General features: G+C 44.0%; 3 protein-coding genes and 2 pseudogenes across 3 annotated transcripts; 3 read left to right on the forward strand and 2 right to left on the reverse strand.

Moving 5' to 3' along the window:
- The first annotated feature begins 2,512 nt into the window (after positions 1-2,512).
- On the forward strand, positions 2,513-3,806 carry LOC136537687 (transcription termination factor MTERF9, chloroplastic-like; annotated as a pseudogene).
- A 3,712-nt stretch (positions 3,807-7,518) lies between these two features.
- On the forward strand, positions 7,519-9,802 carry LOC136515352 (uncharacterized; annotated as a pseudogene).
- A 356-nt stretch (positions 9,803-10,158) lies between these two features.
- Positions 10,159-11,027, reverse strand: LOC136515372 (probable pterin-4-alpha-carbinolamine dehydratase, chloroplastic). Its single transcript, XM_066508982.1, has one exon. The coding sequence runs from the start codon at positions 10,934-10,936 to the stop codon at positions 10,295-10,297; it is 642 nt and encodes a 213-aa protein (XP_066365079.1). The 5' UTR covers positions 10,937-11,027; the 3' UTR covers positions 10,159-10,294.
- A 237-nt stretch (positions 11,028-11,264) lies between these two features.
- On the reverse strand, positions 11,265-14,711 carry LOC136515362 (non-specific phospholipase C1-like). Its single transcript, XM_066508978.1, has 3 exons — positions 13,437-14,711; positions 12,246-12,422; positions 11,265-11,998 (listed from the first exon to the last, which is right to left on the reverse strand). The coding sequence occupies exons 1-3, from the start codon at positions 14,569-14,571 to the stop codon at positions 11,682-11,684; spliced, it is 1,629 nt and encodes a 542-aa protein (XP_066365075.1). The 5' UTR covers positions 14,572-14,711; the 3' UTR covers positions 11,265-11,681.
- Positions 14,712-20,977: 6,266 nt separating this feature from the next.
- LOC136515344 (anthranilate synthase alpha subunit 1, chloroplastic) lies at positions 20,978-27,594 on the forward strand. Its single transcript, XM_066508965.1, has 11 exons — positions 20,978-21,385; positions 21,502-21,695; positions 21,785-21,974; positions 22,539-22,690; positions 23,982-24,097; positions 24,194-24,440; positions 24,541-24,597; positions 24,972-25,124; positions 25,756-25,836; positions 26,074-26,160; positions 27,146-27,594. Exons 1-11 carry the CDS (start codon positions 21,253-21,255, stop codon positions 27,467-27,469), a joined length of 1,734 nt encoding a protein of 577 aa, XP_066365062.1. The 5' UTR covers positions 20,978-21,252; the 3' UTR covers positions 27,470-27,594.

A 27,594-nucleotide genomic window follows, 5' to 3' on the forward strand; every position in this document is an offset into this window, starting at 1 on the left:
CAATCATCGGAAGAATGCCAAAGACAAGAGACAATCGATTTTCTCCCGAGGTTCACGTGCTTGTCAACACGTTACGTCCCCGTTGTGTCGACCAATACTTGGTGGTTCGGCGGCTAAAAGGTGTTTCACAAACCTCGTCCACACGATAGGACACCGTAAGAACCGACCCACAAGTGAGGTAACTCAATGACACGAGCAATTTACTAGAGTTACCTTTTGGCGCTCCATCGGAGAAGGTACAACTCCCCTAACAATCACCGGAGACGGCCACGAACAATCACCAACTCATGCCGATCCTCCACCGCTGCACCGAGCCGTCTAGGTGGTGGCAACCACCAAGAGTAACAAGCGAAATCCACAGCGCAACACGAATACCAAGTGCCTCTAGATGCAATCACTCAAGCAGTGCACTTGGATTCTCTCCCTATCTCACAAAGATGATGAATCAATGATGGAGATGAGTGGGAGGACTTTGGCTAAGCTCACAAGGTTGCTATGTCAATGAAAATATGCAAGAGAGTGAGCTTGAGCCGGCCATGGGGCTTAAATAGAAGCCCCCACGAAATAGAGCCGTTGTACCCCTTCACTGGGTAAAACGCGCTCTGACCGGACGCTTCGGTCATACTGACCGGACCCTGGACACAGCGTCCAGTCCACAGATGTAAGCCACGTGTCATTCTAAATTAAACTTGAGCCGCTAGATCACAACGGCTATTAACTGACCGGACGCTCCGGCAAAACTGACCGGACCCTGAACCACCAGCGTCTGGTCGTTTACAGTAAGGGTCCAAATCCGGTTTTCTTCGATCAGACGCGTCCGGTCCACCTTGACCGGACACAGACCAACGTCCGGTGCTAAACCTTAGTCACTGTATTGCTATGTCAGTTTGACCGGACGCAGAAACCAGCGTCCGGTGCATCTCAGGTCTTGCGTCCGGTGCAACACCGAAACTGGCGATCTCTCTGCCACACCTGACCGGACGCGCCGGTCCACCCAAGATCAGCGTCCGGTCACTCACAGTGACCTCTAATTTTTCTGTCTAGGGTGCCGGTGGAGTTTCTTGCCCTTGCACCTAAACTTCACCACCCTTGATCAAATGTGCCAACCACCAAGTGTATCACCTTGTGCACATGTGTTAGCGTATTTTCACAAACATTTTCAAGAGTGTTAGCACTCCACTAGATCCTAAATGCATATGCAATGAGTTAGAGCATCTAGTGGCACTTTGATAACCGCATTTCGATACGAGTTTCACCCCTCTTAATAGTACGGCTATCAATCCTAAATGTGATCACACTCACTAAGTGTCTTGATCACGAAAATAAAATGGCTCCTATCATTTGTACCTTTGCCTTGAGCCTTTTGTTTTTCTCTTTCTTCTTTTCCAAGTTTAAGCATTTGATCATCACCATGCCATCACCATCGTCATGATCTTTGTCATTGCTTCATCACTTGGAGTAGTGCTACCTATCTCATAATCACTTGATAAACTAGGTTATCACTTAGGGTTTCATCAATTAACCAAAACCAAACTAGAGCTTTCATCAGGCTACGTCCATACGTATTCAGTGGTATTTTTGTGGCAAACGAAAAATCGTAATGGCATGCTTCAAAATAGACGAATATTAATGGCGTTTCTCCGAACGTCAAAAATTATAATGGCATGAATCCAATTAACCCTTAAAAAATTGGATAGGTACTTGATATGGTTTAAATGTCTCTAAGTTTCTAAAACTTTCGAATGAAAAACTTAGAGATAGATTAGCACATGAAAAGTTCAAATAAAATATTTAGAGCTCATTAAAATATCTTTAGAAGCTTAGCTCTATGAAAATGGGGAAAATATCTATAAAAACTAGAAAATTCCTAAAACATTATAATTGGTATATAAACACGTTTTAAAAATTTTGCACGTAAAAATATGATTGCGAGCAATATGAATGCAACACACATTAATGCTGAATGCATTCATGTTAATTGTGTATTGTTTTTTTTGTTCAGAAAAGTTTTCAAAAACATGTTTAGAAATTTATTATAATGTTTTGTGAATTTTCTAGATTTTTCCTATTTTTAGAACTAACATTATTTTTTGAGGCATCTAGAGATATTTTCACGGGACCTAAATATTTTATTTATATTTTTCTTATCCCAATCTATCTCTAAGATTTTTCTCAAAATTTTGAGAAGTTTAGAGATTTTTTTGTAGTTTAAAAAATATAAGTGTTTACTTGTTTTTTCGGGAAAAGAAAACAAAACGCCAAGCCACTTCAAAACAGGATACGGAGGTAAATTGAACGGTTCTAAGAGAAAGATGTTTGTCTTTGAAGTTTAGTAGTTGGTGAAGTTCAGTAATCAGTAGTAAACTCAGACCACGGAAAATTGACCTTTTTTTTCCTTTCTGGTTGGGCTGCCGCTGATGCGTGGCCAACTGGGCCACAGCCTGTGTGTCAGCCGAGCTTTACTCATCCCATCATATGGGCTGGCAGCGTCCCTCGAGCCCATCGCGTAGCCTGCTTTCGACTGCGACTCTGCGAGCCTGTCCTGCTGCACATCCTCTCACCTGGCCTGGCGCGGCGGTGCTCCTCCGCGGCTCCGTCGCCGGGTCGCCGCCATGCTGCTCCTCCAAAATTGCCTCCTTCCTCTGCTCCGCGCCGTCTCCCCGCTTTCCTCCCCCATCCAACTCCGCGCGTGCCGCCTCATCTCCACCTCCACGGGGCAACCGCCCCAGCACCCTTCTCCCTCCTCGAGGACTACCTCGTCGCCGCCTGCGGCCTCGCACCAACCCAAGCCCGCGAGTTGTCCAAGAAGGCATTCCACAGGTTATCCAAAGCATTCCGCAAGGAAGAGATCCCACACTCCCTCTTCATCTCCGCCGCCTCCAACCCCGATGCCATCATCGCCCTGCTCTTCGGCGCCGGCCTCTCCCGCGCCGACATCGCCGCAGTCGTCTCCGCGGACCCGCTGCTCCTCCGCGCTTCCGTGAAGAACCTCGCTCCCCGCCTTCTGGCTCTACGCGGCCGCGTCGGCCTGTCTACTTCCCAGATCACTCGCTTCCTCCTGGTCGCCTCACGCGCTCTCCGCGAGTGCGATGTCACTCCTAGGCTCGAGTTCTTCATCTCCTTTTGTGGCTCGTTTGATCGGGTCCTGGTGGCCGCAAAGAGGAGCTGGGGCCTCCTCTCGGCAAGCCTTGAGAAGGTAATCAATCCCAACATAGCTCTGTTTCGTCAGCGTGGTGTTCCAAATGTTGCTAAGGTGTGTCTAAAGGACCTTTGGGTGTTTACCTTCAACCCGGAACGCGGTTTTGCTGCGGGCAGAAGAACTTGGGGTGCCTCCCACTTCGCAGATGTTTAGGCAAACAGTGTCAATCGTCGGCAGTTTTTCCCGTGAGAAGGTTGCTGTCAAGTTTGAGTTCTTTAGGAGGACTCTTGGTTTTTGTGAGTCTGAGGTTTCCATTGCAGTGTCCAAGACGCCACAAATACTAGGATTATCTGATGCAACTCTTCTTCGCAAGATCGAGTTTCTGGTCAATGAGGCTGCGATGGAGCCACAATATATTGTGCAAAGGCCTATCCTGCTCATATTAAGCTTGGAGAAGCGGCTAGTGCCCCGGCATCATGTCATGAAAATGCTGCAGGAAAAGGGTTTGCTGAATAGCAATATGAACCTTTTCTCGTTAGCTCTTCTTGGAGAGGGGGCTTTCAAATCGAAGTTCATTGACTGTCACAAGGACTTTGTTCCTGGCCTTGCAGATGCTTATGCTGCAGCTAGTGCTGGTATTGTGCCCTCTAGAGTGTAATGTTTTTTTTTTTTTTTTTTTTGAAGACTTCACCGGAGGGGGGAGAGCCCCACCTGAATGATTTTCCATAGATTCCGGCAAGCCGGTAAATGGAGGGTGCCAGGCACCTAGAGTTTACATGGTCTTAATCGTACAGGGCATTAATTCATGACAAATAAATTACACCAGTGATCAGCAATTGAACGGTCTTGGAAACGAAGGCGGCTGCTCCATAGGCGACATGTTTCCCTACAGCTGTACAGGAGGCGGCTCAGACAGGGTTGCTGATGGCGAAAGACGACGTCGTGGCGATGGTTCCAAATCTGCCAGCAACACAGTAGTATCATCATCGGGAAGTGCTTAGCTGGGATATGTGGTGGCCGTGGCATCTCCCATAGGTGAGTTGGCTCCGGAAGGTTGACCCCAGTCCAGCCAATATGATTCCAGAAAGCCGAAGGAACCAGACAGCGAAAGATGAGGTGATCGGCAGTCTCTGCCGCATTACCACAAAGTTGGCAAATGTCGTCGTCGAGGACATGCTTGAGGTGGAGGTTGTAACGGCACTGTATGCGGTTGTTTACCAATAACCAGCCGAAAAAACGTACCCTGGGGGGCGCTCGGTTTCTCCAAATGAAGCTAGAGAAATTGCACGGGGAGCCCATGGTCTTGGATGCCTGATACACGGCTGAAGCATGGAGAGTTCCCAGCTGGCCGGCAAATTTGGAATATCTGCTGTCCGGAGCTTGTGTTAAAGTGATGTTGCTGATCATTTTATTGAGGGCATGCAGCTCTTCACTTGCTTGTGGTGACAGCCTGGAGACCAACATCGGTTGCAAACTGATGGTGAGGACCTCGGAGGCAGAGGCATCCGGCTTCGTGCAGTGGGAGAAAAGGCAGGGGAAGACAGTAGCGAGAGGCGAACCATCAAACCAAGAGTCATGCCAGAAGGACGTAGTCCGCCCGTCGCCCAGCTGCACCTTGGTGATACACCGGTAAGCTGGTAGCAAGGATCTGAGGGCCGACCAGTGACTGCCATCACCATGGTCGGACATGTTGAGGATGTCTTTGTGCTCTCTGACCCAAGCAGCCCAAGCTGACTGTTCAGGATGGTGAAGACGGTGGAGAAGCTTCAAAAGGAGGCAAGCATTTTGAGTGGCAAGGTCCTTTACCCCGAGGCCTCCTTCCAAGGAAGGCCGCTGAACATCGTCCCACTTGACCAGGCATTTTGCACCGGATGTCTTATCTTTGCCGGACCAAAGGAAAGCTCGCCGTCTGCTATCAATGGCCGAGATGATTCCCAAGGGCAGCGCGAGAGCCTGCATCATATAGGTGGCCAGACCGTCTAGAACTGAGTTGATGAGAACAAGTCTGCTTTGGTGGTTGAGCAGCGCAGCCTGCCACCCAGAGAGCCGCCGGTCGACCTTGGAGATCAAGGGCGCGAAGGCGGCGAGGTTAAGCTTGACATTTGAGAGTGGTAAGCCAAGGTACACCTGAGGAAAGCTTGCTTGCTGGCACTGGAGGAGCCGGACGATCCGTTCCAAGCGGTCTTGCGGTACGTGCATAGGCACAAGCGTGCTCTTGGAGTAATTGATCTTGAGACCAGTGGCCATGGCAAAGCTATCCAAAGTAACTTTGAGTCTCCGGATGTCTACTATTTCCGCTCGCACCAGTAGGAGGGTGTCATCGGCGTACTGCAACACTGGGCAGGGGCCATCTACAGCAGGGTGTCTGATGTTGGAATGCTTAATGAGTCGTTGAAGAACATCAGCTACCAACACGAACAGATACGGTGAAAGAGCATCCCCCTGTCTCAAACCTCTCTTGCAGGTAATCCAATTCCCCGGGCAGCCATTGATCAAAACAGCTGAGTGAGATGAAGAGAACAACATTTGCATCCATTGTAGCCATCTATCTGGGAAAGCTCTGGCAGCCAGGATTTTTATAGTACTGTCCCATGAGACAGAGTCAAAAGCTTTTGCAAAGTCTAACTTGAGTACCACTGTCGGGATTTTGTTGCGGTGGAGTGTAATGTAAGCATCTCGCTCTGTGGTTTAGGTGGATGGTGGAACTGCGACTCCTGCTCATGAGCGGCTGTCTACTGTGCAGATTTCCACAATTCTGATTTCTGCAATATAACCACTAGTGATCACCGATTGGTCATAGTCCAAGGTTAATTTATGATTATTAAGGAAGGAGTTGTGTTTGGCATTCTGGATCCTTAATGCACATTTTGTTGGTTTCATCTTCTTCGTAGCACATGGCTGAAGATTATCCTTAAGTTACTGTTTCTTCTGTGGATATGTTTGTATTTGAGAACTTAAGCTATTTATAATCTGACAGTATCTTAGCGTGTTTTATTCCGAATGATGTTTTACATGTCTCACTAGCCGAATGGGTTTTTTTTTTGGTATCTACCGGTGCCTACATTGTACTTGACTGAGGCTGAACTAGTACTTTCCTGGTAGTGACCTAAAGTGCTATTGAGAAGAAGCTCTTTGAAGCAATTTTGTAAAACCGGTGTTGTAATGGCCAACAAAGTATTGTAAGAAATGTCTTGGCCTTTTGGGTGCCATGGACCTCTGCCATGTGCAAAAGATAGTTGTCTGTTTGGTTTGTAACTTGAGAGCTGAAAATAAATGGGAAGAAGTTGTAAGGGAGACTTCTTCATATGAGAGGATACTAATTTGTTGTTCTTTCATATTTTTTTCCACAGAACATATAGAAAGAGGATTTAACCTTTTATAGGTAGCCAATTGTTCTCAAATTAAGTCTCAATTGTTCTCGAATCAAGTCTCAAAATCATTTATTACCATTTTTTAGGTTTGTGCTTTTAAGGAGTTTCTCTCTAAACATTTCTACTTTTATGGCATGTGCATGATAGATAGCAGGCATGATACTCGGTTATAAGATTCTCCTTTATATATGCCATACTATGCATTCTGGATTAACAGCAGCTCGCAACTGTCTGTAGGAGGGGAATTACCGCATGATCCTACAGTTAATGGATGTCTCTGCACCAAATAAATGGAAATTTGTCCTTAAGATTTTGAAATAAAAAACATATAATAACATCTTTGTGGTATTGTTCCAATCAAAATTAAACACAGCCTGACCTTAGTAAATTACTTCTGATGATCTGTAACACTACCTTCCAGACATCAGTTTTCAACATTCTCGACAGCCCATGCTTGTACACAGAAAATGCCCATGCTTGACATGAAGATGCCCATGTTTACAGACATGAAAAATGAGTTATTGTACTTGTTCACATTGTTAATCCTCATGATCCTCCCAGGAATCTTAGCCCCATTCAGATTATGTGCAGCACTTGACAATTGGCCAAACAAAAAAAAAAAAGGACTTGATAGCATACTATCAATCAAAACTGCATCAAAAAACAAACAAATAAGAATAAGAAAAAAGATTCCTCACTCTCCCGGAAAACAAGCACGAAACATTTTACTTTTATCTGGCATCATACCTCTTGTAGTTCTGAAATTAAAATTCTTCCTGTAACACTATATTTGAATCTTATAAGATAATCTATTTAATCTCCAAACGGACTCTAAAAATTCAGAAACAAATTATCTAAGTTCTTGGTTCATAAAGTATATGTTGTCATGTCATTTATCAACATAAGTGTTGGGTCATCAACTATGGGTCTATGGTGAAAAAATTGATTTAAAAGTTGAGAGCGGTAAAAAAACAGTTTTATAGACGAGGAAGATAAATGGGACGACCGTGAAAAAAATTGAGGCGGTGAAAAAGAGTTATTTTTCCTGATCTGATTCATGGGGAGATGGGTTAAATGAATTACTCGCGGCACTTGGCCAATGGACTAGCCCACAGGCTACAGCCCATACAAATGATGAATCCATCATCTCCTTCCTCCTCCAACAGAAGGACTAGGAGCCTGAGCTTTCCGGGTCGGCCGCCGCGGATGCGCGTCCAACTGGGCAGCGTCCCTCGAGCGAGCCGTCGCATCGCAGCCTCCTCGCCGCCGCCTCCCCTCCGCCGCCGACATGCTGCAACTCCGAAATCGCCTCCTCCCTCTGCTCCGCGCCGCCTCCACGCGACACTCCCCAATCCACCCCCACGCGTCGCGCCTCCTCTCCACCTCCACCACCCTCCCCACGCCCTTCTCCCTCGAGGACTACCTCGTCGCTGCCTGCGACCTCGCCCCAGCCCAAGCCCGCGAGGTGTCCAAGAAGTTGTCCCGCGAGTTATTATCCATTGTATCCAGGAGACCATTGGATGAGCTCTCCTACTCCCGTCTCAACTCTGCCTCCAACCCTGATGCTATCCTCGCCTTGTTCTCCGGCGCCGGCCTCTCCCGCGCTGACATCACCGCCGTCGTCTCCGCGGATCCGCTGCTCCTCCGTGCTTCTGTGAAGAACATCGACCCCCGCCTTCTTGCTCTCCGCGACCGCGTCGGTCTGTCCGTTCCCCAGATCACTCGCTTCCTCATGGTCAGCTCACGCGCTCTTCGCAAGGGTGACATCTGTTCCAGGCTCGAGTTCTTCATCTCCTTCTATGGCTCGTTTGAACAGGTCCTGGTGGCCGCAAAGAGGAACAGGGCCCTCCTCACGGCGAGTACTGAGAGGTTAATCAAGCCTAACGTAGCTTTGCTTCGTCAGTGGGGTGTTCGAGATTTACCAAGCTGACTTCAATCAGCCCGTGGTTGCTTGTGTTCAGCCCGGAACACGTGAAGGAGGTTCTGCTACGGGCGGAAGAACTTAGGGTGCCACCCACTTCGCGGATGTTCAGGCATGTGGTGGCGGTCCTCGCTAGGAATTCCAGAGAGGAGGTCGCTGCCAAGCTTGAGTTCTTTAAGAGGACTCTTGGTTGTTCTGAGTTAGAGCTTTCCACTGCAGTGTCCAAGAAGCCAGCTATATTAGGATTATCTGACGAGATTCTTCTTTGCAAGATTGAGTTCCTTTGTCAATGAGGCTGCAATGGAGCCACGATACATTGTGGAAAGGCCTGTCCTGCTCACATACAGCCTGGAGAAGAGGCTAGTGCCACGTCATTATGTCATGAAGGTCCTGCAGGAAAAGGGATTGCTGAGTACCAATATGAACCTTTTCACATTTACTCAATTTGGAGAGGAAACTTTCAAATTGAGATTCATCGACTGTCACAAGGACTCTGTTCCTGGCCTTGCAGATGCTTATGCTACAGCTCGTGCTGGTATTGTGCCCTCTAGAGTATAGTTTTTGCATCTCCTTTTGTGTTTTAGGCGGATGGTGGAACTGTTCATGCTCATTGCCTCATTGGAAGATGTCCACTGTGCAGGCCTTCTCAATTTTGTTTTCTGCAATAGAATCACCGGTGATCTTTGACTGCTCATAGTCCAAATTTAAGTTACGGTTATTTATGGAGGAGCTGGGTTTGAATTCTTCTAGAGATTTAATCCGCGGGTTTGTTAGTTTCTTGTTCTGCCTAGCACATGGCTGAAGGTTATCCTTAAGTTACTGTTTCTTCTGTTGATAAGTCTGTATTTGAGAATTTATTATGCTATTTATAATCTGACAGTATCCGCTTTTCCTTATATCTAATCATTTTTTGTTAGCATGCTTTATTCCAACTGATGTTTTACATAGGTCTCACACTCTCACTAGCTGAATGGATTTTTTTTTTCTACCAGTGCCTACATTGTACTTGAGTGAGGCTGAAGTAGTGGTTTCCTGGTATTGACCTGAAGTGCTACTTAGAAGAAACTCTTTGAAACAATTTTGTAAAGCCGGTGTTGTAAGGGCCAACAAAATATTGTAAGAAGTGTTTTGGCCTTTTGGGTGCCATGGACCTCTGCCCATGTGCAAAAGAAATGTTTTCAGCTCTCTGTTACTTGAGGGTGACGACTTCATACGAGAGGATACTAATTTGTTTGTTCTTTCATATTGTTCTTAAATCTAAGTCTCAAAATCGTTTATTACCATTTTTTTAGGTTTGTGCTTTTAAGGAGTTTCTCTCTAAACATTTCTAGTTTTATGGCATGTATATGATAGATAGCAGGAATGATGCTTGTTTATGAGGTTCTCCTTCATATATGTCATACTATGCATTCTGGGTTACCCACAGTGAATGGATGTTTCTGCACTAAATAAGTAAAATTTCTGTCCTTGAAATTTTGAAATAAGAAACACATAATAACATCTTTGCAGTATTGTTCCAATCAAAATTAAACACAGTCGACCTAAGTAATTATCTGATGATCAGTAATCCAACCTTCCAGACATCAGTTTTCTGACATTCTCAACAGCCCATGCTTGACATGAAGATGCCAGACATCAGTTTTCAGACATTCTCAACGACCCATGCTTGACATGAAGATGCCCATGTTTAGGGTCCTCACTCTCCAGCTGCTGAAACCATCTGGCAATTTCTCATTTGTTTGGAAAGAGATTTAAGTTCAGGGAGGAATGAATCTTTCCCGCTTGTTCATTCGTTCGGTATACAAAATTCAAGGAAAACACTAGGAGACAGGAAGGGATGAGAATCGATCGATCATCAGCCGCTCATGCCCACGCTCGCTTCTTTGGGATAAGATCGAGCGTCTTGACTTTATCTATCCTGGCGGCGACGATGTAGTCGTTGACGGTGAGGCTGTCGCCCGCGGCAGAGGGCGTGGAGAGCTCGGCTGTCACCTGGTTGGGGGCCTCGAACACCAGGGCCGCCGGGGCGTGGTCGGCGCCGTCGAGCGCGGCGTTGATCCTGGCGATGAGCTCCTGGCCGCAGTGCTCGTCGCGCACCTTCCAGACGCACTGCAGCCGCACGGGCCGCTGCTCGTCGCCTTCGCCGTCGGAGAGGACCAGCCTCCAGCCGACGACCTTGAAGAGGAGCCTGCGCGCGTCGTCGAGGGAGAGCGGCTCCGCGTTGGGCTGCAGAGGCAGGCTTGCCAGGGAGAGCGCGGAGAGGGTGGGGATGAGGATCTGGTGGAGCGTGTCCACGTTGCCCAGCACCTTCTCCCCAAACTGGCTCTCGATCTCCTCCGGGAAGGGGTCGCGCGCGCCAAGGTCGCCCAGCAGGTCGGCCATCGCCACCACGCAGCCGCGCGGCCTCCTGCTTCGGTGAGGCCGGAGGAAGCTTGCGCTGCTGCAGCGGCATGTGGCGGCCGCGGGTGCAGCTGCTGGCGAGGCGAGGGAGAGCCTGAGCGCCATTGGATTTTGTGGAAACGGACAACGGAGCGACAACGGAGCAATGGATGGCTGGCAGTGGCAGTAGCTGGGAATGGATAGTGGCGGGGGCTGCCTTCTTAAACCTCTTGTCGTCTTCGTCCCTTCTGCAACTCCAACGCCACTCATTCTTGTCATCTAGTGGTAGTACTTCCTGCCTCAACTTCTAGCTTCTGGCTGGGAGCCGTCGAGCCCTCATGCGTGGACATGAATCAAACAGATTATTTTGTTTACGAACACTAGTTAAATTCTGAATACATACACATAGTCACTTGCATATCACAGCACTGAGCTTTGAGGGCACATAAACATATTGTTTAAGTAATAACATATTATACATTACACCAAAGTGCAGTTCAACTGCTTGACAAGCAGGTACAGTACAGGCTGAATAGGTACAATTCCACAATGCTTTAGAAATCCCCACTACACATTATCCAGACGGGGACTTTGACATATACTGTATCAGAATCCAGACGTCTATTTACAAAACCATGCTGTATGTTACATGATGCTATCATATCATATTTGCACTACACCATGAGGTAGGCTCTCTTACCACGTTACAAAAGAGCTCTGATTCGGCCACAGCTGAATCAGAGCGAATGACGATGCGTAATTTATGGGCAGACTGTGGAACGATCTATTAGAGCTCTGATGATAAACCAGAGGACATTGAGGCCCTGCTGGTGACGATGCGTAATTTATGGACAGACTGTGGAACGATCTATTAGAGCTCTGATGATAAACCAGAGGACATTGAGGCCCTGCTGGTGAGAGCAGGCCTCATCATCACCAAAGCAGATTCATTTGCACCAGCTCTCAAAGCAATCCGACCAGCTTCCAGGAATCTGGCGACAGCATCCTCTGCATAGCGGTTCGCTTTCCCGACAGTCATGGTCCTGCCAATATCTGGGTACGTGTTCAGTACATGATCACCGTTAAGCTGTGAGGCAAGTTGAATCAACTCCACTTGAAATTCCGAGAGAGATGAATCTTCCTTGGGACCAAATGGTCGCAGTGACTTTGTCACCTCTGGCAGCTTCTCTGTTTGGGAGAAAAAAGAGTATCTAATTAGGACCCTAGTAAAATTGATCATTCAAGTATAGCTGTCCACGCGAACACATCTACCCGTTGATAACTCCAGGAGCAGAACATGCTACAGTATTAGTCGACCTTCGTTTTTGTTAAAAGTTCATTGACAAAGTACCGACGTGGCAGGTATAGTGCCAAAAATGTCATAATTGTTATTCCATTGGCATAACACATATACCAAACTACCATAAATACATACCTGGACAGTCAGTTCTTGGTGTTTTCCGGATTTTAAAGTGGTTCTCAAAGGTCCCAGCCCATGCGTCTCTCTTTGTCAGAAAGTTAGAATGTAAATTGAATAGCTTCTTTACTGTTGCAGGAATGGACGAATGCTCATATTGTGAGGTTTCCTGTGGACCATTTGGTTCATGGATCACTGCAGAAATGAAAAGTAAGGTGTGAATTCTGCTGGTGAAAACATGCAGCTCAATATTGGAAGCATAATTTCCTGATGAATAGGTTCAGCAAATGTAAGTTCCTAATTTTGTTAACATTAATATAAGCATAATCAAAAGTTCAAAACACAGAGATAGCATACCAATAGCATAAAAGGCAGCTCAGTCCTCTTTCATGAGAATGGTCGTTGAAATGCTACTTATATAAGTTACATCTAACAAACTCTCCACATGGACTACTGCTTGCCAGACATATAGGATGTCTCCACCATAACACAAGTCGACGAAGTCTGAATTTTATTCACATAGTTGATAAAGTCTTTGCAGTGCTACTTCCCATACATGTATTAAACCTCGAAGCTGAAAGACTAAACTCATTTGCTCACCAACAGCTACTAGTACCAGGAAAATTACAGCATCCTCTACACTGAATGTTGCTGCGCTAAGTTTACAGTGAAGTTGTCCTTATAAAATGTTGATAACAATCCAATGACATTAAGGGCCTGTTTGGCAGGGCTTTGGCTCCTCTGAAAATGGCTCCGGCTCTGGCTCCTCTGAAGGAGCAGCTCCTCTGGAGGAGCTGAAGCCGTTCTGGAAAACGTTTGGCAAAACGGCTCCTTCGCACTAGACGACATGAACCCACAGCAAGGAGCCGCGCGAAGCTCGTTTTTGAGGCTTCTCCTGCGCAGGCAAAAAATGGCTCCGGCTCTTAACCGGCTCCCCATGCGGAGCCCTTTCCAAAACAGGCGTTTGGCACGGCTCCTGGTTGAAGCCCCTGCAGGAGCCCTGCCAAAGAGGCTCTAAAATATTTGTACTATAGCTTCAATCAAATAAAACGCAAGCTGACCTTGAAAATTAGTTCCTACCTGAAGCTAATTTAAATCAATAGTACGTATTGCCAGGCATCAAATTTTTCAAAATTCTATTGAACTTTTGTTTCTCAGTATGCCATGCTTAGGCAGGAAAAATAAGAATTCAACACAAGAAGTACTCACCAGTGCCCTTCTCGATCCAAGGTGAGATGAGAAAGGTGGGAACACGCACCCCAAGCCGTTCGAACTTGAAGTAGTATGGATCAGGCCCAACTATTCCATCAGGCTGGGGCACTCCGACGACCGGCGTAGGTACATGGTCATAGAATCCACCGTGCTCATCATATGTGATAATCAGGGCTGTCTCGTTCCACTGCGGACTGGCCCTCAGTGTCTCATACACCTCTTTCACGAACTTCTGTCCCCTTGCCACATCATGTGACGGATGGTCATCGTTTGCTGGGAACATCTCGCAATCGAAGTACCTCTGCTCAATCACCACATAATTTGGCAGCTTCCCCAACTTGGCGTGCAGCTTGAACTTGAGGCTGTACTGGTGGAACTTGACGAGGTGCTTTAGGCGGCGGAGGCTCTGGTAGAAGAGCGTGGCTGGGATGTTCTGGTAGTAGATGCCAAAAGACAAGCCGTTCTCCTCGAGGCTGTCAAAGATGGTCTTCTGCGGGAAGCCATGGATGAGGTCCTTGCGGGCGTTGAAGGTGAGGCCGTGGGAGGTCGCCGAGTGGACGAACAGGCGGTTGGGCTGCGTGGAGGTGGGCACGGAGGCGAACCAGCGGTCGAACACGGCGAACTCGTCAGCGAGGGAGGCGTAGACGGGGACGGCGTCGGGCTTGAACCCGCTCATGACGTTCTGCGGCATGCCGAGGCCCATGCCGCGCGCGTTCTGGGCGAAGCCGGACATGGGGGGCGGCACCGCGGAGGTGTCGGCGGAGCCGAAGATCTGCTCCCGGATGTCCTCGAAGCCGTGGCCGGGGTCGGAGTCGACGTAGCCGGCCTCGTCGGTGACGAAGATCTCCGGGGAGGAGGGGTCGGAGGCGTTGAGGCGGTTGGACTCGCGGCCCGTGAGGCCGTCGATGTCGGGGCGGGTGCGGCGGAGCCAGCCGAGGATGTGATCGAAGCTGCGGTTCTCCATCACCACCACCACCACCGTCTTGATCGGGGAGTGGATCTCGTGCTTTCGCCGGCGGCGCTTCAGCCCGCGGTGGTGCGCGTCCAGGCAGTGCCCAGAGACGACCAGCGCCAGCAGCAGGAGCGCCACGAGGAGGCGCGTCCCAGGGACGTGGCGGGCCGCGGCGGCCATCGCGCCGGACCGGGAGATAGGTCTTCGCCTTCGGTGGCGGCGACGGGCGGCGGGCGGCGGGTAGGGTAGGTGCGCTTGCTGTTCAGTTGAATTGATGAACTCTCTGTTTTTTTCCCCGGTTGCTTTGCTTTTGCGTGCGGGCGGCGGCGGCGATTTTTTTAATCCTTTCCGATTTTACCCCGTGGCGGTTGGGGTCGGGAAGGTGGTTAGCGAAAGCGGACAGGTGGGTCCCGTTAAGTGCCGTCCGTGGACCCACACGTCATGTGGAGGGAGCTCGGTTCGCGGAGACCACGCGCACCAAGGCTGTCAGCGAATATGAGACGGAGCAGTGGGACCGCTAGCATCTGGTCCCACCGATCATTGGGTTATTAGGCTGGTCGTTTTTGTTTGCCTGCAAATGGTTTTTACCTGCTGGGCAAAGCACATGCCACGTCTCGAGAAAGAAATGTGCCCACCGCTCAGGCTGAGCAGGCAGATTTTTCTAACAAGGTTTTGCTGTGGGCTACGCTAATGCGACAAGAGCCACACGCTTGCGCACTTTGAATTTTGACCGACTGCAGTTCCGTATTTTAAACGCAAATTGGCATCGATTGTGTTGATATTTATTTATCTGCTTCTGCACTGGTCTTTGGAGATTGGGTTGCAGCAAGTGGTTCTGTGATTTGTCTAGAATTTTACTGGCACAGTGCTCTAGAATTTTACTGGCATAGTGCTCCTAACAGATACTCCTATTGTCTTAGGACCTGTTTGGATCACTTATCGATTGTTATAGACCAGATTATACATACGATTATTCTAATAATTATGATTATGGAATATAATAATTAGTGTTTGGTTTAATGATTATGGTGATTGATTATGATTGGTTAAAGTGAGAAATTCTTATTTTATCCTTTATGGTCAGACAAGTTAAGCAATCAATTGGACTTTTAGCATCCATAAATCCTCTCCAACCTAAGATTTTGATTATAATAATCCGTCATGTAACCAATCTTGTTTGGATCAAATTTTGATTATGTAATCTGATTATTATAACCAGAGAGGTATCCAAACATATAATACGGTGTGTTGAAGCATTTAAAATTATATTTCAAAATTAAGGAATTTGAAGGACAATATGGCAGTGTCAAAATTATGTGCTATTATATCTCCACTTTCCTTTTTTTGTACAAGTTAAACAACACATCTTTTAACCATGTGGAAGACAGCCATGGATACGTAGAAATTCCATAAATTGTAAAATCAAGTTAGAAGTACCCCTTTCGTTTAATTGCTAAAAAACACACTAGAATGCACTTATATTATGTGGGAGTAAGGATTTTCCTTTTGTTTTCTCTTTCCGGACAGGATTTCTAAACATGTGAAGTACCCCTGACAAACAAGCAGTGGAGTTGAAGCTGAAGCAGGTTTAAGTTGGGGAATAGTTTTTCTGTTCTCTTAGCTGGCCTTTCAAGCAATTCCTTGACCATGGCAACAACTCCCTTTTAAGCAAGTATATTTACTACTTGTTTATCTTTAGCTATAGTATGAATTTTGGAAAGCCAAAAGCAGTTACAAATTGGAGCGGAGGTAGTAGTAAAAAAAATTGATTACACGAGTAAGGACAATAAAAAAAGAGTATATTTCCCCTCGTAACGGAGACGTGAGATTCCCCAACAATCATCCAGACAGATGATCGATGCCAGATTGCCAATCATAAGGCGGGCCCAGTCGGTGCAAACTGATCGGCACATGTATACGCCTGACTGGCATGCTCTTCTTGTCTGTACATTTTTGTATGTGACCGATAATATTAGTAGTAGTATCTTTGAAAAAAAAATATTAGTGGTACTTTTCAAAAAAAAAACATATTATTAGTATATTAGCATATGTTCGCAGTATACTTCTTTTTTTCCTTCTTGCGATGCCGATGGCCAACCTTGCTCACATTTTACAGTATCTGTCAATTGCCGTGTAGTAGAGGATTAGTACGAAGGATCATCGTAAAGCATATGCCGAGCCACATTCGACTTCTGATTTATGATGAATTCAGCCTACGTGGCTGCACACGATTCGGCAGCCGGAGCCAAACAGTATTCAGAGCGCTCTCCTTACGCGGATCCTAGGAGCTTTATGGAGTTGTATATTCCTCTTCTCTGTTCTTTCTCACTCTATTACTACTACTCCGTCTCAAGAAACATGTAATCCTAGCGTTCAAATCTTATCTCAAAAAACGTGTAAGCCCGTGTTTAGTTGGCGGAAAGTTGGAAATTTAGCTACGGTAGCACTTTCGTTTTTATTTGGCAATTAGTGTTCAATCATGGACTAATTAGGCTCAAAACGTTCGTCTCGCAATTTCCAACCAAACTGTGCAATTAGTTTTTTTTTTCGTCTACATTTAATGCTCCATACACGTATCGCAAGATTCGATGTGATGGGTACTGTAGCACTTTTTAGGAAAACTTTTCGCGAACTAAACAAGGGCTAATTGTAGAGTTAGAGATCACATTTTTCAATAGGACCCACCAATAAAAATATCCTTACGTGACTAAAAACTATGATCCATGAGAAGAATATTCCAAAAGACAACCACTTCTAGAATGATAGAAGAGAGGACAAATACGTAATTTTACACATATACTAATCTTACATTGAAAAGTGACATTTACATCCTTTCTAAGACGGAGGGAGTACCATCTGTCCTGAAAAAAAATGCAACTATGAGTTACGTGTCATGAAGAGTAGTTCACGTTTGACCAAGTTTTTAATAAATAATGTTCATATTTATAGCTTTAAATTAATTTATTATAAAAATACATTTTCATAATTAATATGCTGGTATTTATTTCGTATCATAAATATGGATATTTTTTTATATATAATTGATCAAATTTAAGGTATTAAAATATGACACCATGCTATGTGCTGAATTACATTTTTTTTTTTGACGGAGTAGCATGTATTAACCACTGGCACCGTTTCTTGCTTTGTGATTTGTTATTACAGTCGTGAAAAGGGCCCAGCCGCCACGCGCCGCCACGAACAAGCTTCGCCGCTGGGCGCTGGTGGCTCCCGATCCGTCGATCTCACGCGTCGCTGCTGTTTGCCGCGACTTTTCGGTACCCAAGTCGTCGTCACCGACTCATCGAATTTAATTGAACTGATGCGCTAGGCTCCGAACTTGTTTCCATGCATCGCTGATACTCCCTCCGTCTACATCCGTCCCACAAGGACTATTTATACTCCGTATCTGTTATTATGAGGTTTGTAATACAATCAAGATAAAGCAAAATGACTTGGTACTCTTCAAAAGTTCCGGTGATAGGCTACAGTGGTAAACACGGCTGAACAACACCAATACAATGTTACATTTATGATATAAAATTAATATCATTAAATAGATCATTGAATATATTTTTATAATAAATTTATTTAGAGATATAAATGTTACACGTATTTTATATAAATTTAGTTAAACTTATAATATAAAAATAAAAAAACAATAGTTATATAGAGACGGAGGTAGTCCAGTTTAGGACGTCCGCAAGGAGCTCTCCAATTCGATAGCGACGACAGAGGAAAGAAAGTAAAAAAGAAAAGAAAAGAAGAAAACGCTACCTATACATGATGGATGTAAAAGGACGGAGAGTGTCATTGACCGTGAGCTTTTCGGGTTCTGTGCGAGCCAGCTGCTTGTAAGGCTATCCGCACTCATTCACCTCTATTTTCATCTCTAAAAAGAAATATTTTATCCTAATTATCGAGATTCTCTATTCTATACATATTTCTTCCGCACCCGTGTTATCTCTATCCCATACTTTATACCCACTATTCCATATTTTATTCCTCTCCCTCCCCCTTTCTCTCTCACCAACTCTCTCTCTCCGCGCTACAGTGTATAGCATGCGTGCTGCGCGCGCTGAGAGTGGCGCTGCACTGTGCAGCCGGTACGCTACCGGCTGGTGCGGGCGCGCGCATGCTACCGCGCGCGGTGCCGGGCCGTTTGCAGGTCGTGGTGCGGATAGCCTAAGTCGCTAGCGAGTCTAATTTTTGCATTCTCTCTCGTCCACGTGGTATATTGTCACGTTCGCTTCACTTATAAGTCGTACTTTTTCATTTAATAAATAGTATTTTTCTCTCATAATAAATCAGTCAACTGCCAGGTGAACAGGACATAGAGGGTTTGTTCAGCTTTTTGTCGACGCCATGACGTGGCCACCGCTGCTGCGTCAGGCATGACACAGAATTACTGTGTGCTGGGCCTGCTGACTGTGTAACAGCACTAAACGCCGTAGGTCTCAGAATTTTTTTTGATAAATTTTAAATGCTAGAGGCTGGCTGTGTGCTATTTTTGTCCCAATTTTCACTACTACTACTCGCTCCGTTCCCACAAAATATGAGAATCTCGGTTTTCAAGGCCATTTTAGCACAAGTGTAAAATTTAGTCTTTACCCCTCTATCTAGGGTATTCTTTGGAAGTTCAGAACAGTGGTAAAACAATACCAATCACACAACAACATTAAAATATCTATAATATTCTGACGTGTTTTTTTTATTCGGTGGGGCCTACTCAAAAAAAGCTGACCACAACTTAGAATTACATTTTTTAGACAAGATTTGAACACTACAATTACATGTTTTTTGAGACGGAGGGAGTACATAGAAAGAAATACTTCTTCAACCAATACCACAGTTCATTAGTTTTTTTAAAGAAAAAACAACAAAATTTCAACATCCCTAAGAGTCGAAAAGTCCAATCCAAATCGGGTCCAGATATCCATCTATCCACCTATCGTCACGTCATGTGATTTGTTAACCCCTTCTAGACAGGGACTTAAAAAGTTGTGGTTGCTCTAAATTGCGTGAGCGCAGAAACAACTTTTTTTAAGACGAAACAGATCTTTTCTCGAAGACGAAATTTTTTCATCAAGATGAGCTGGCCCGTTTGCCAATTCTCCTCTATAGGGGTCGCTGCCTTGCTATTGTTGCTGAAACTATGGGCCGGCCCATTTGTCGTCGGGCGTAGTGGGCCCAGTATAACTTATCCTCATAATAGGGCCAGTCTAAAAAGTAACAACAGTGATCGGCATGGAGCCACAAACCACCTAAATTTGTTTGGTGGTCTCAGGAACGAAACAAAAATATCCCTTGGTAATTGTAATAAACGGGTCCCCATCGTTTATGTATGTTTGTTCCAAACTCATGCGCGTGTGCTGACCGTATCTGTTTTTTAGCATATTGATTGTTTTTTCTTTGTTTTATTTTTGGACTGTACACCTTATCTCTCCCTCTCTTTATATAAAGAGTAATTGTATATCTCGCAGTTGTATTCGGAAATACATTATTGACTCATCATTTTCTGCTCATCTGAATTGATTAGGTTTCCTATGATACAAACTCGGTTATTTAAATTCAAGTCCTCAATTATCTAACATAGCTTTTTTGGATTTGTTCTCTGATTTACCATCATTATTTGCTGATTTGGATTTCAATATGAATGTACTAGCCTACCTCAGTGTTGTTCTAGGCCTTAGCCTTCGAACACCTGGTTGTCGCTTAAGTAACCCAAAATATAGAGACAAACGAACGAAAGGAATAGGGAACGCTAGAATGACGAATATCAGTAATTGCAAGAACTAGGGTTTCATTCTTCCTGTCCTTACACGGCTCTCCTGCAGCTCCATTTATACACATCCGCACCATTTACAATGACAAAAGTGCCCTTCTAACTGCCCAGATTCTAGAGCATATTCCATACCCCCCGGGGCCTCTTTGGTCAATTCCGCCTTGGGTTCCTTCCTCGTCTAGTTCCCCTTCCTCGCCCTGCAGTTGACATAAGTGGGGTCCATGCCGAGGGAGCCGTGCAGCTCTCGTCCTTCCGGCTGCTTTCGCCCCTTCATAACATGGAGACGAAAAGGGCCAACGTGCACAACACATATATATCATCATACGAAAAGCATCATGATGAGCAAAAGGATGCCCTCGCCGCTTTGGCGGGTTACGGGTGTGAAGGTCGAAAAGCCTGACATCTTAGCCGAGACGAAATGACCTTCGCCTTACCTGCCGATAACCACCGGTCTCCTGAAAGGCAGTCATGCGAAAACACTGACGGCAAGGCGGGGTGGCGAAAAGGCAATGCCTCCCGCAACACTCAGGGTAAGTTGTTCTACCGATTTAGCAAAGGGAACTTTTTTTATTTATTTAATTAACGGTGCTATTTGTTGATTTGAATTTCGACATAGCTTCAAGTTGACTTCTTCTACCAATGCATTGGCACATTCTTTGATAAAAAAGATGCTTTGATGATTCGGATTTTCACCCCCGAAAAAATGCACCAAAAGGTGAAAAAAGGGGAGAAAAAACATCCTAATCCGTGCGCTGAACAGAAGAGTTGAGAGAAAAACATGCATGTCCATCCATCCAAGCATGCGAGCAGCCTGAAACCTCGTGGGCGGGGCGCCACAACACAACATAATCCGTTCTTTCCTCTTTGGCGGAGCACGCGGGTGGCCACGCCGAAAAGCCAGGCGCTGCCACGACGTGTCCCGCCGCGTCCGCGCGCCCTCCCCCGCTCCACTCCAATCGCCCCCGCCCGCCGCCCGCGTGCTCTTCCCTCGCGCCCCGCCGCTATCTATATCCATTGTCGCTCGTCCCCTCAACAACCATCGGCACACTTGCGTTGCTGTTTTCCGCCTGCAGTCCATGGCCACCGCCAGCCTCGCGCTCTCGCTGCGCCTCGCGCCGTCGTCGCGGCCGCTGAGCGTCCGCCGCCAGGGGAACGCCGTCGTCACCTGCCGCGCCACCACCGCCACGTTCCACCAGCTCGACGCCGTCGGTGAGTGCCTGTGCCTCGATCCGAGGCTGTCTGTTCCGCCGAATTAAGATTGGGTATGCTGCAGTTTTGGTTGATTAATGCCGTGGTACGGTCTCGTCTCTCGTGCGTGCGCTCAGCGGTGAGGGAGCAGGAGTCCAAGTTCCGGACGGCGGCGGCGGAGGGCTGCAACCTCCTACCGCTCACGAGGTGCATCTTCTCCGATCACCTCACGCCGGTGCTCGCGTACCGCTGCCTCGTCAAGGAGGACGACCGTGAGGCGCCCAGCTTCCTCTTCGAGTCCGTCGAGCAGGGCTCCGAGGGCACCAATGTGGTGAGTAATAGATTCGCTATCCGTGACACCCGCCCGGCCGGCTCTCGGCCCTGGTAGTCCAGACATTTCACCGAGCATGTGATTTGCAGGGGAGGTACAGCGTGGTCGGGGCGCAGCCTGCCATGGAGATCGTGGCCAAGGCTAACCATGTGACAGTGATGGACCATGAGATGAAGTCGAGGAGGGAGCACTTCGTGCCTGATCCGATGAAGATCCCCAGGACCATCATGGAGCAGTGGAACCCGCACATTACTGACGGCCTCCCTGATGCATTTTGTGGTACACTTTTTCCCCCTTACTGTTACTCTGGATTTAGAATGAGAATGCTAGCTGTGATTCGTGTTATCTTAAATTGTTGTCATACTGTCACTTGCCATAGATGATACATCTGTGAACTTCCTTTGAGGTAAAAACATCCTCTGTCGCCTCTACTTTCTACAGTAGCACCTTCTATACTTGTCCTGTTCTCCATGCGCATGTTGGTACTCTCTCCGTCTCAAAATGATAAGAGTGTTTTAACGAGGAAAAAGTCTAACAAAATAGATTTTAGCCATTAATTTTTCTTACTGTATGTTGTCATTTGCTAATAAATCAATCTCACATTAGAGGCACTTTGGATATAAGTCTATTGATACAAGTTTCATGTCCTAATCTTGTATGTAATTTGAATAATTTTATTGGTCAAAGTTTGTAATATTTGACTTCTCTTCAATAGCTAGAATATTGTTTGGTGATATACTAATATTACTTCTCTTCAATAGCTAATGCTCTGTAGGGAAGACATGGGGATGGCTCTTTGTTTTGTATCAATTATGGTCACAACATTTTTATGATATTTTGTAGGAGGATGGGTTGGATTCTTCTCATATGATACAGTACGTTATGTTGAAACAAATAAGCTTCCTTTTAGTAAGGCACCGCATGACGATAGGAACCTTCCTGACATTCATTTAGGCCTCTATAGTGATGTCATTGTGTTTGATCATGTTGAAAAGGTATGTACCATATACACCATCCCTTTATATGTTTCGGTTGATTAGATAATACTCTAATTTGTAATTTATACATGGTCAACATGCATACTCAGATTATAGATGTTCCTTTCTTCCTTATGAAGCTACTCAAGCTATTATAAGAGTGCATGCTTGTAAATCAGATGGCGTTGTGCTCCCTCCGTTCCAAATTATAGTTCACTTAGTTTTGTCCTAAGTCTTCTTCAACTTTGACCAAGTTTTGAGAAAAATATGTATTGGCATCTGCAACTTTAAATAAAGTGCTATAAAAACATATTTCATAGACAATCAAATGAAACTAATTTAATGTTGTAGATATTGAAGCATTTTTATATGAACTTGGTCAAAGTTTAAAAATATTGACTTAGGACAAAACCAAAGTGAACTATAATTTGGAATAGATGTATGTAACTTTATACAGGGTTAGTGTACTCAAATTAGAAATGTTGCTTTCTTCCTTATGATGCTACTCAAACTAATATAAGAGTGCATGCGGCATAATAATGCACACTCTTCATCCGAGTGTTTACTGGTATTCTGCTATCATGAAAGGTTGATCTGTTAACATATTTCTCTCTAATAAATTAATAACTTAAAAATTGTTTATATGTTCTCGTATAAATTGTATTTATATGGTATAGCATTGGACATGATTAGAACTAGGAGAATACCCCACGCGTTGTTGCGGGGATTCCAGATAATTTTAAAAGAAATTAGACTATTTATATTTATAGTTATATGAATGAAACTATTTTAAATTAATTTTGGTGAATGGTTTGACACATCGATGTGAAAAGCTAAATGCATGTTAGTGGATGAAAAGATAACTATCATAATTACATATGCTAGTTGGCTATAATTGCAAGTTCTAGTAGATTGTTGATGTGAATAGCTTGCATGTTAAGAGAAATCTCTAGTGGGGTTTAGCTTTATAAGAGTGTAGGATTATGTCATCAAATGTTTACCACTCCATTCCTTGTTATGATTTTTTGCACTTTTTATAAATTATCCACCACCACATATGGTGATTGACTTTTCGTATGTTATCACTCTCTTAAATATCAAAATTTTCCAACCACTCTACGGTGATTTTTTGGGGTAATTTTAACATTATAAATAGGTAAAACTACACCATATAGGAACAATGTATTTTTTTCAAATAGATTTATTTTCTCAATTCTACTTTTGTTTAATACCAATAATAACCACATATCTGGCAAATTATGAGAGTAAAGATCTTGTTGCCTACCAGTCTAATCTTTATTTGCTATAGAAAACACATGTTATTCATTGGGTGAGGACGGACTGCTATCATTCTATTGATAAAGCATATGAAGATGGAACGAATCGACTTGAATCTTTGTTATCAAGATTACATTGCCTCAATGTGTGAGTTATAAAACTTAGATAACTCATCGTTTTTCATGAGCGTCGTTTCTTTCACTAGCGCTTATTTTACTAATCAGTTATTAATCCTTCTTGTAGCCCAACGCTTTCTTCTGGTTCTATAAAACTTAGTGTTGGAAACATTGGCTCAGTAATGCAAAATTCAACGATGTCAAAAGAAGAATATAAAAATATTGTTGTCCAAGCTAAAGAACACATCTTGGCCGGTGACATTTTTCAAGTAGTTCTAAGCCAACGTTTTGAGAGACGGACATTCGCCGACCCCTTTGAAATCTATCGTGCATTGCGCATCGTAAATCCTAGTCCATATATGGCCTATCTACAGGTGACTATAATACATGCAAAATATTTTGTTTTTTCATAACATGTTGGCCAACATATACTAATTGATATGCATGTGATTCATCTCTTATGTCATCTCTTAGGCACGGGGTTGTATTCTGGTGGCATCAAGTCCTGAAATTCTTACTCGGGTGCAAAAGGTAATAGTGAAATATAGAACATATCTCCAAGTTATACTTTTACCCCTATTTTTTAGAAATTGTTTTATGTCTATAGCGATGATGTAGCATGTGTAAAATAGTAGCATAGTTTATTATTTTTTTAAAATAATGAATGAAAACATAATTGAGATGTGATGTGATAAAATTAGGTATGAATTCAAAACTCCCAAAACTGGTTATTTAGCAATGTTATTAGAGTCAATGCAGTTTTAAATTATATTACCTTTTCATATGCTTATGTTATTGCAAATTAATCTCATTGTTTATTGCACTGTCTTAAATATTATAAAAAGGAAATATTATGGTGAAGTGAACATAATGAACTTTCTTTTTTTATAATTATATTTTTTTAGAGGACAATAGTCAATCGACCGCTTGCTGGAACCATAAGAAGAGGCAAAACAAAAGCAGAAGACAAAGTTTTAGAACAATTGCTTTTGACTGATGAAAAGCAGTGTGCTGAACATATTATGCTAGTAGATCTTGGCCGAAATGATGTTGGAAAGGTTCATTTTTCTCATTTCTTGTTCATTTTATTTTTTTAGCATACTTTATTTCCAATTCATTTAGAATACGTGTCGTTGTGCCATTTATGTTTCTTCATTATCTTCTAATAAGCAATTGAGAATAATATTCGTGATTTCAAGAAGCTTCTAGATGACAAGATACTAGGGTGGTCATGGCTTTATGTTAATATATAGTCGACTCTAAAACTAAATATTTTTAGCATGGTAAACATGTTAAGAAACTGGATAGGGATGCAAAAAATTTTAGAGTAGAGATATTTTATGTGAAATGTTCAGATGGTTGCCACTTGCCATGAATCTAACTTTTGTGTACAATTATATTTTCAGTTTTATGTTTAAACAAATTGAGCAACTCTCTATAACAACAAAAATAGATAAATTTTCCATTAGGCACATCTCATTGCTTTTACACTTTTGTTAGTGGCTACTAATGAAATGCATGCAATATCAATGAGAAGGACTTGATTAGGTTACAATTTAGATAAGACAAACTTTTATATGTGTTTGTCGTATTATGGTTTAGAAAAAAGTTAGTTTGGTTGTTTATTAGTTATTATAGTTATTACACGGCTATCTTGTTTCATCTACAATGAACTTGTCACGTGTACAGGTGTCCAAACCAGGTTCAGTAAAGGTGGAGAAATTGATGAATATTGAACGATATTCTCATGTCATGCACATCAGCTCTACTGTGAGTCTTCTTTTACGATGATAACAAAATTCAGCAGTATCACAATTTTCATGGATGTATTAGTTAAACAATTATCGTCTTTATCATATAATACAAGCTTACCATTAACTGCTTATTATCATTGTTTCTGTGGTAAGTAGTAGAATATCAATTATATAGTATGAACTTAACATCTTTTTACGTTTTGTATTATCAATAATTATTTTTAAGAAACATGCCTATTTTAAACTTATGTAGGTCACTGGGGAGCTACGTGATGATCTTACGTGTTGGGATGCACTACGAGCTGCATTGCCGGTTGGAACAGTTAGTGGCGCTCCAAAGGTAACTTGTTGAACCTGTAGTAGGCATGCATAACCAAGGAACGAACAAACATGATTGTATCCCTTAATGTCCAAGGAACGAACAAACATGATCGTATCCCTCAATGTTATTTTGACACCAAACCACTACACATTAGCTGAACCACACACTATTAAAACAAAACTTTACTTTCTAGAGAAAGGAGTCATGGATTTAATGCAACAACTGGAATATCATATGATAGAAGTCGAGAAAAACATAATATCAATATACACAATCTCTAGAAAGAACAATTAAATACACCAAGACTAGCTAAACACGTGCAACTATAAAACATACAAGAGTTGTTGTTAATGTGATGAAATATATGGGAGTGTTCGGCTGGTCTTATCAGCCAGCTTATTCGCTGGCTTATAAGCCATGGTACAATATTTTTCTCTCTAAAAAAACCAACCATACAAATCAGCACCAGCGGCTTTACAGCCAGCCGAACACTCTTTCCCGCGGATATGGGTACAAAATTCCATCCACGGGTGCGAGTCTAGATTCTACTTTGGATACGGGTGCTTGAAATGCAAGGAATTATATCTGTTCTAGTGATAAACCAACTCACACATGTAGATAATCATAGGTATCATACTTAATAGGTGTGCAAAATGTTACTCGCAGGTATAAAATTTTGCCTATTATTAGATAATTTATTGCAAACAGTAATTATTACATTCGCAACTTAGCTGCCAGCCTGCCACACTGCCATCATTAATGTCAACCTCCCTAATATGACTAAATTGGTGATAAGCTTATTGTAAATTTATGAGTTTTAGTAAACATTAAGAAACTTATAATAATTTAGGATATATCATTAATATTTTTAATTGCATGACCTTTGACCAAGTGGTGTCTTCCCCTCAAATGATGTTGTTGGCAAATATTTCTTGTTTTTCTTTTTTTTTCTCTGAAGCTGTCTTGAGTCTGACTTCTCATGTCATTTTGTGAACCCAAGCAGGTGAGAGCAATGGAGTTGATTGATCAGCTAGAAGTGAATATGCGTGGGCCGTATAGTGGTGGTTTTGGAGGAATTTCATTTTGCGGTGACATGGACATTGCACTCGCTCTTCGCACTATCGTATTCCCCACTGCATCTCGGTTTGACACCATGTACTCCTACACGGACAAAAAGTCACGGCAGGAGTGGGTCGCTCACCTCCAGGCCGGAGCTGGCATAGTTGCTGATAGCAAACCAGATGACGAGCACCAAGAGTGCCTAAACAAGGCTGCAGGTGTTGCTCGTGCCATTGACCTTGCCGAATCTACATTTCTAGAAGAGTAGCCTAGTCAAATGAAGCAAATATATGTTTTCATTCTCTGTATAATTATGGATTATGGATTATACTAGAAAACATACATTTCTTAGGTTGAATAAAAACTCAATTATAATAAAGTTAAAAATATGAA

The sequence above is a fragment of the Miscanthus floridulus genome, chromosome 2 (genome assembly GCF_019320115.1).
Source record: "Miscanthus floridulus cultivar M001 chromosome 2, ASM1932011v1, whole genome shotgun sequence".
Taxonomy (NCBI): domain Eukaryota; kingdom Viridiplantae; phylum Streptophyta; class Magnoliopsida; order Poales; family Poaceae; genus Miscanthus; species Miscanthus floridulus.

What these genes read in the sequence shown, in the direction of transcription:
- LOC136515372 (XM_066508982.1), bottom strand. Translation starts at nt 10,936, where the DNA reads ATGGCGCTCAGGCTCTCCCTCGCCTCGCCAGCAGCTGCACCCGCGGCC.
- LOC136515362 (XM_066508978.1), bottom strand. Translation starts at nt 14,571, where the DNA reads ATGGCCGCCGCGGCCCGCCACGTCCCTGGGACGCGCCTCCTCGTGGCG. An exon ending in TTGGATCGAGAAGGGCACTG is followed by an intron (nt 12,423 to 13,436) that starts GTGAGTACTTCT and finishes TCATTTCTGCAG; the next exon opens with TGATCCATGAACCAAATGGT. An exon ending in ACCAAGAACTGACTGTCCAG is followed by an intron (nt 11,999 to 12,245) that starts GTATGTATTTAT and finishes TCTCCCAAACAG; the next exon opens with AGAAGCTGCCAGAGGTGACA.
- LOC136515344 (XM_066508965.1), top strand. Translation starts at nt 21,253, where the DNA reads ATGGCCACCGCCAGCCTCGCGCTCTCGCTGCGCCTCGCGCCGTCGTCG. An exon ending in GCTCCGAGGGCACCAATGTG is followed by an intron (nt 21,696 to 21,784) that starts GTGAGTAATAGA and finishes TGTGATTTGCAG; the next exon opens with GGGAGGTACAGCGTGGTCGG. An exon ending in TCATGCACATCAGCTCTACT is followed by an intron (nt 25,837 to 26,073) that starts GTGAGTCTTCTT and finishes AAACTTATGTAG; the next exon opens with GTCACTGGGGAGCTACGTGA.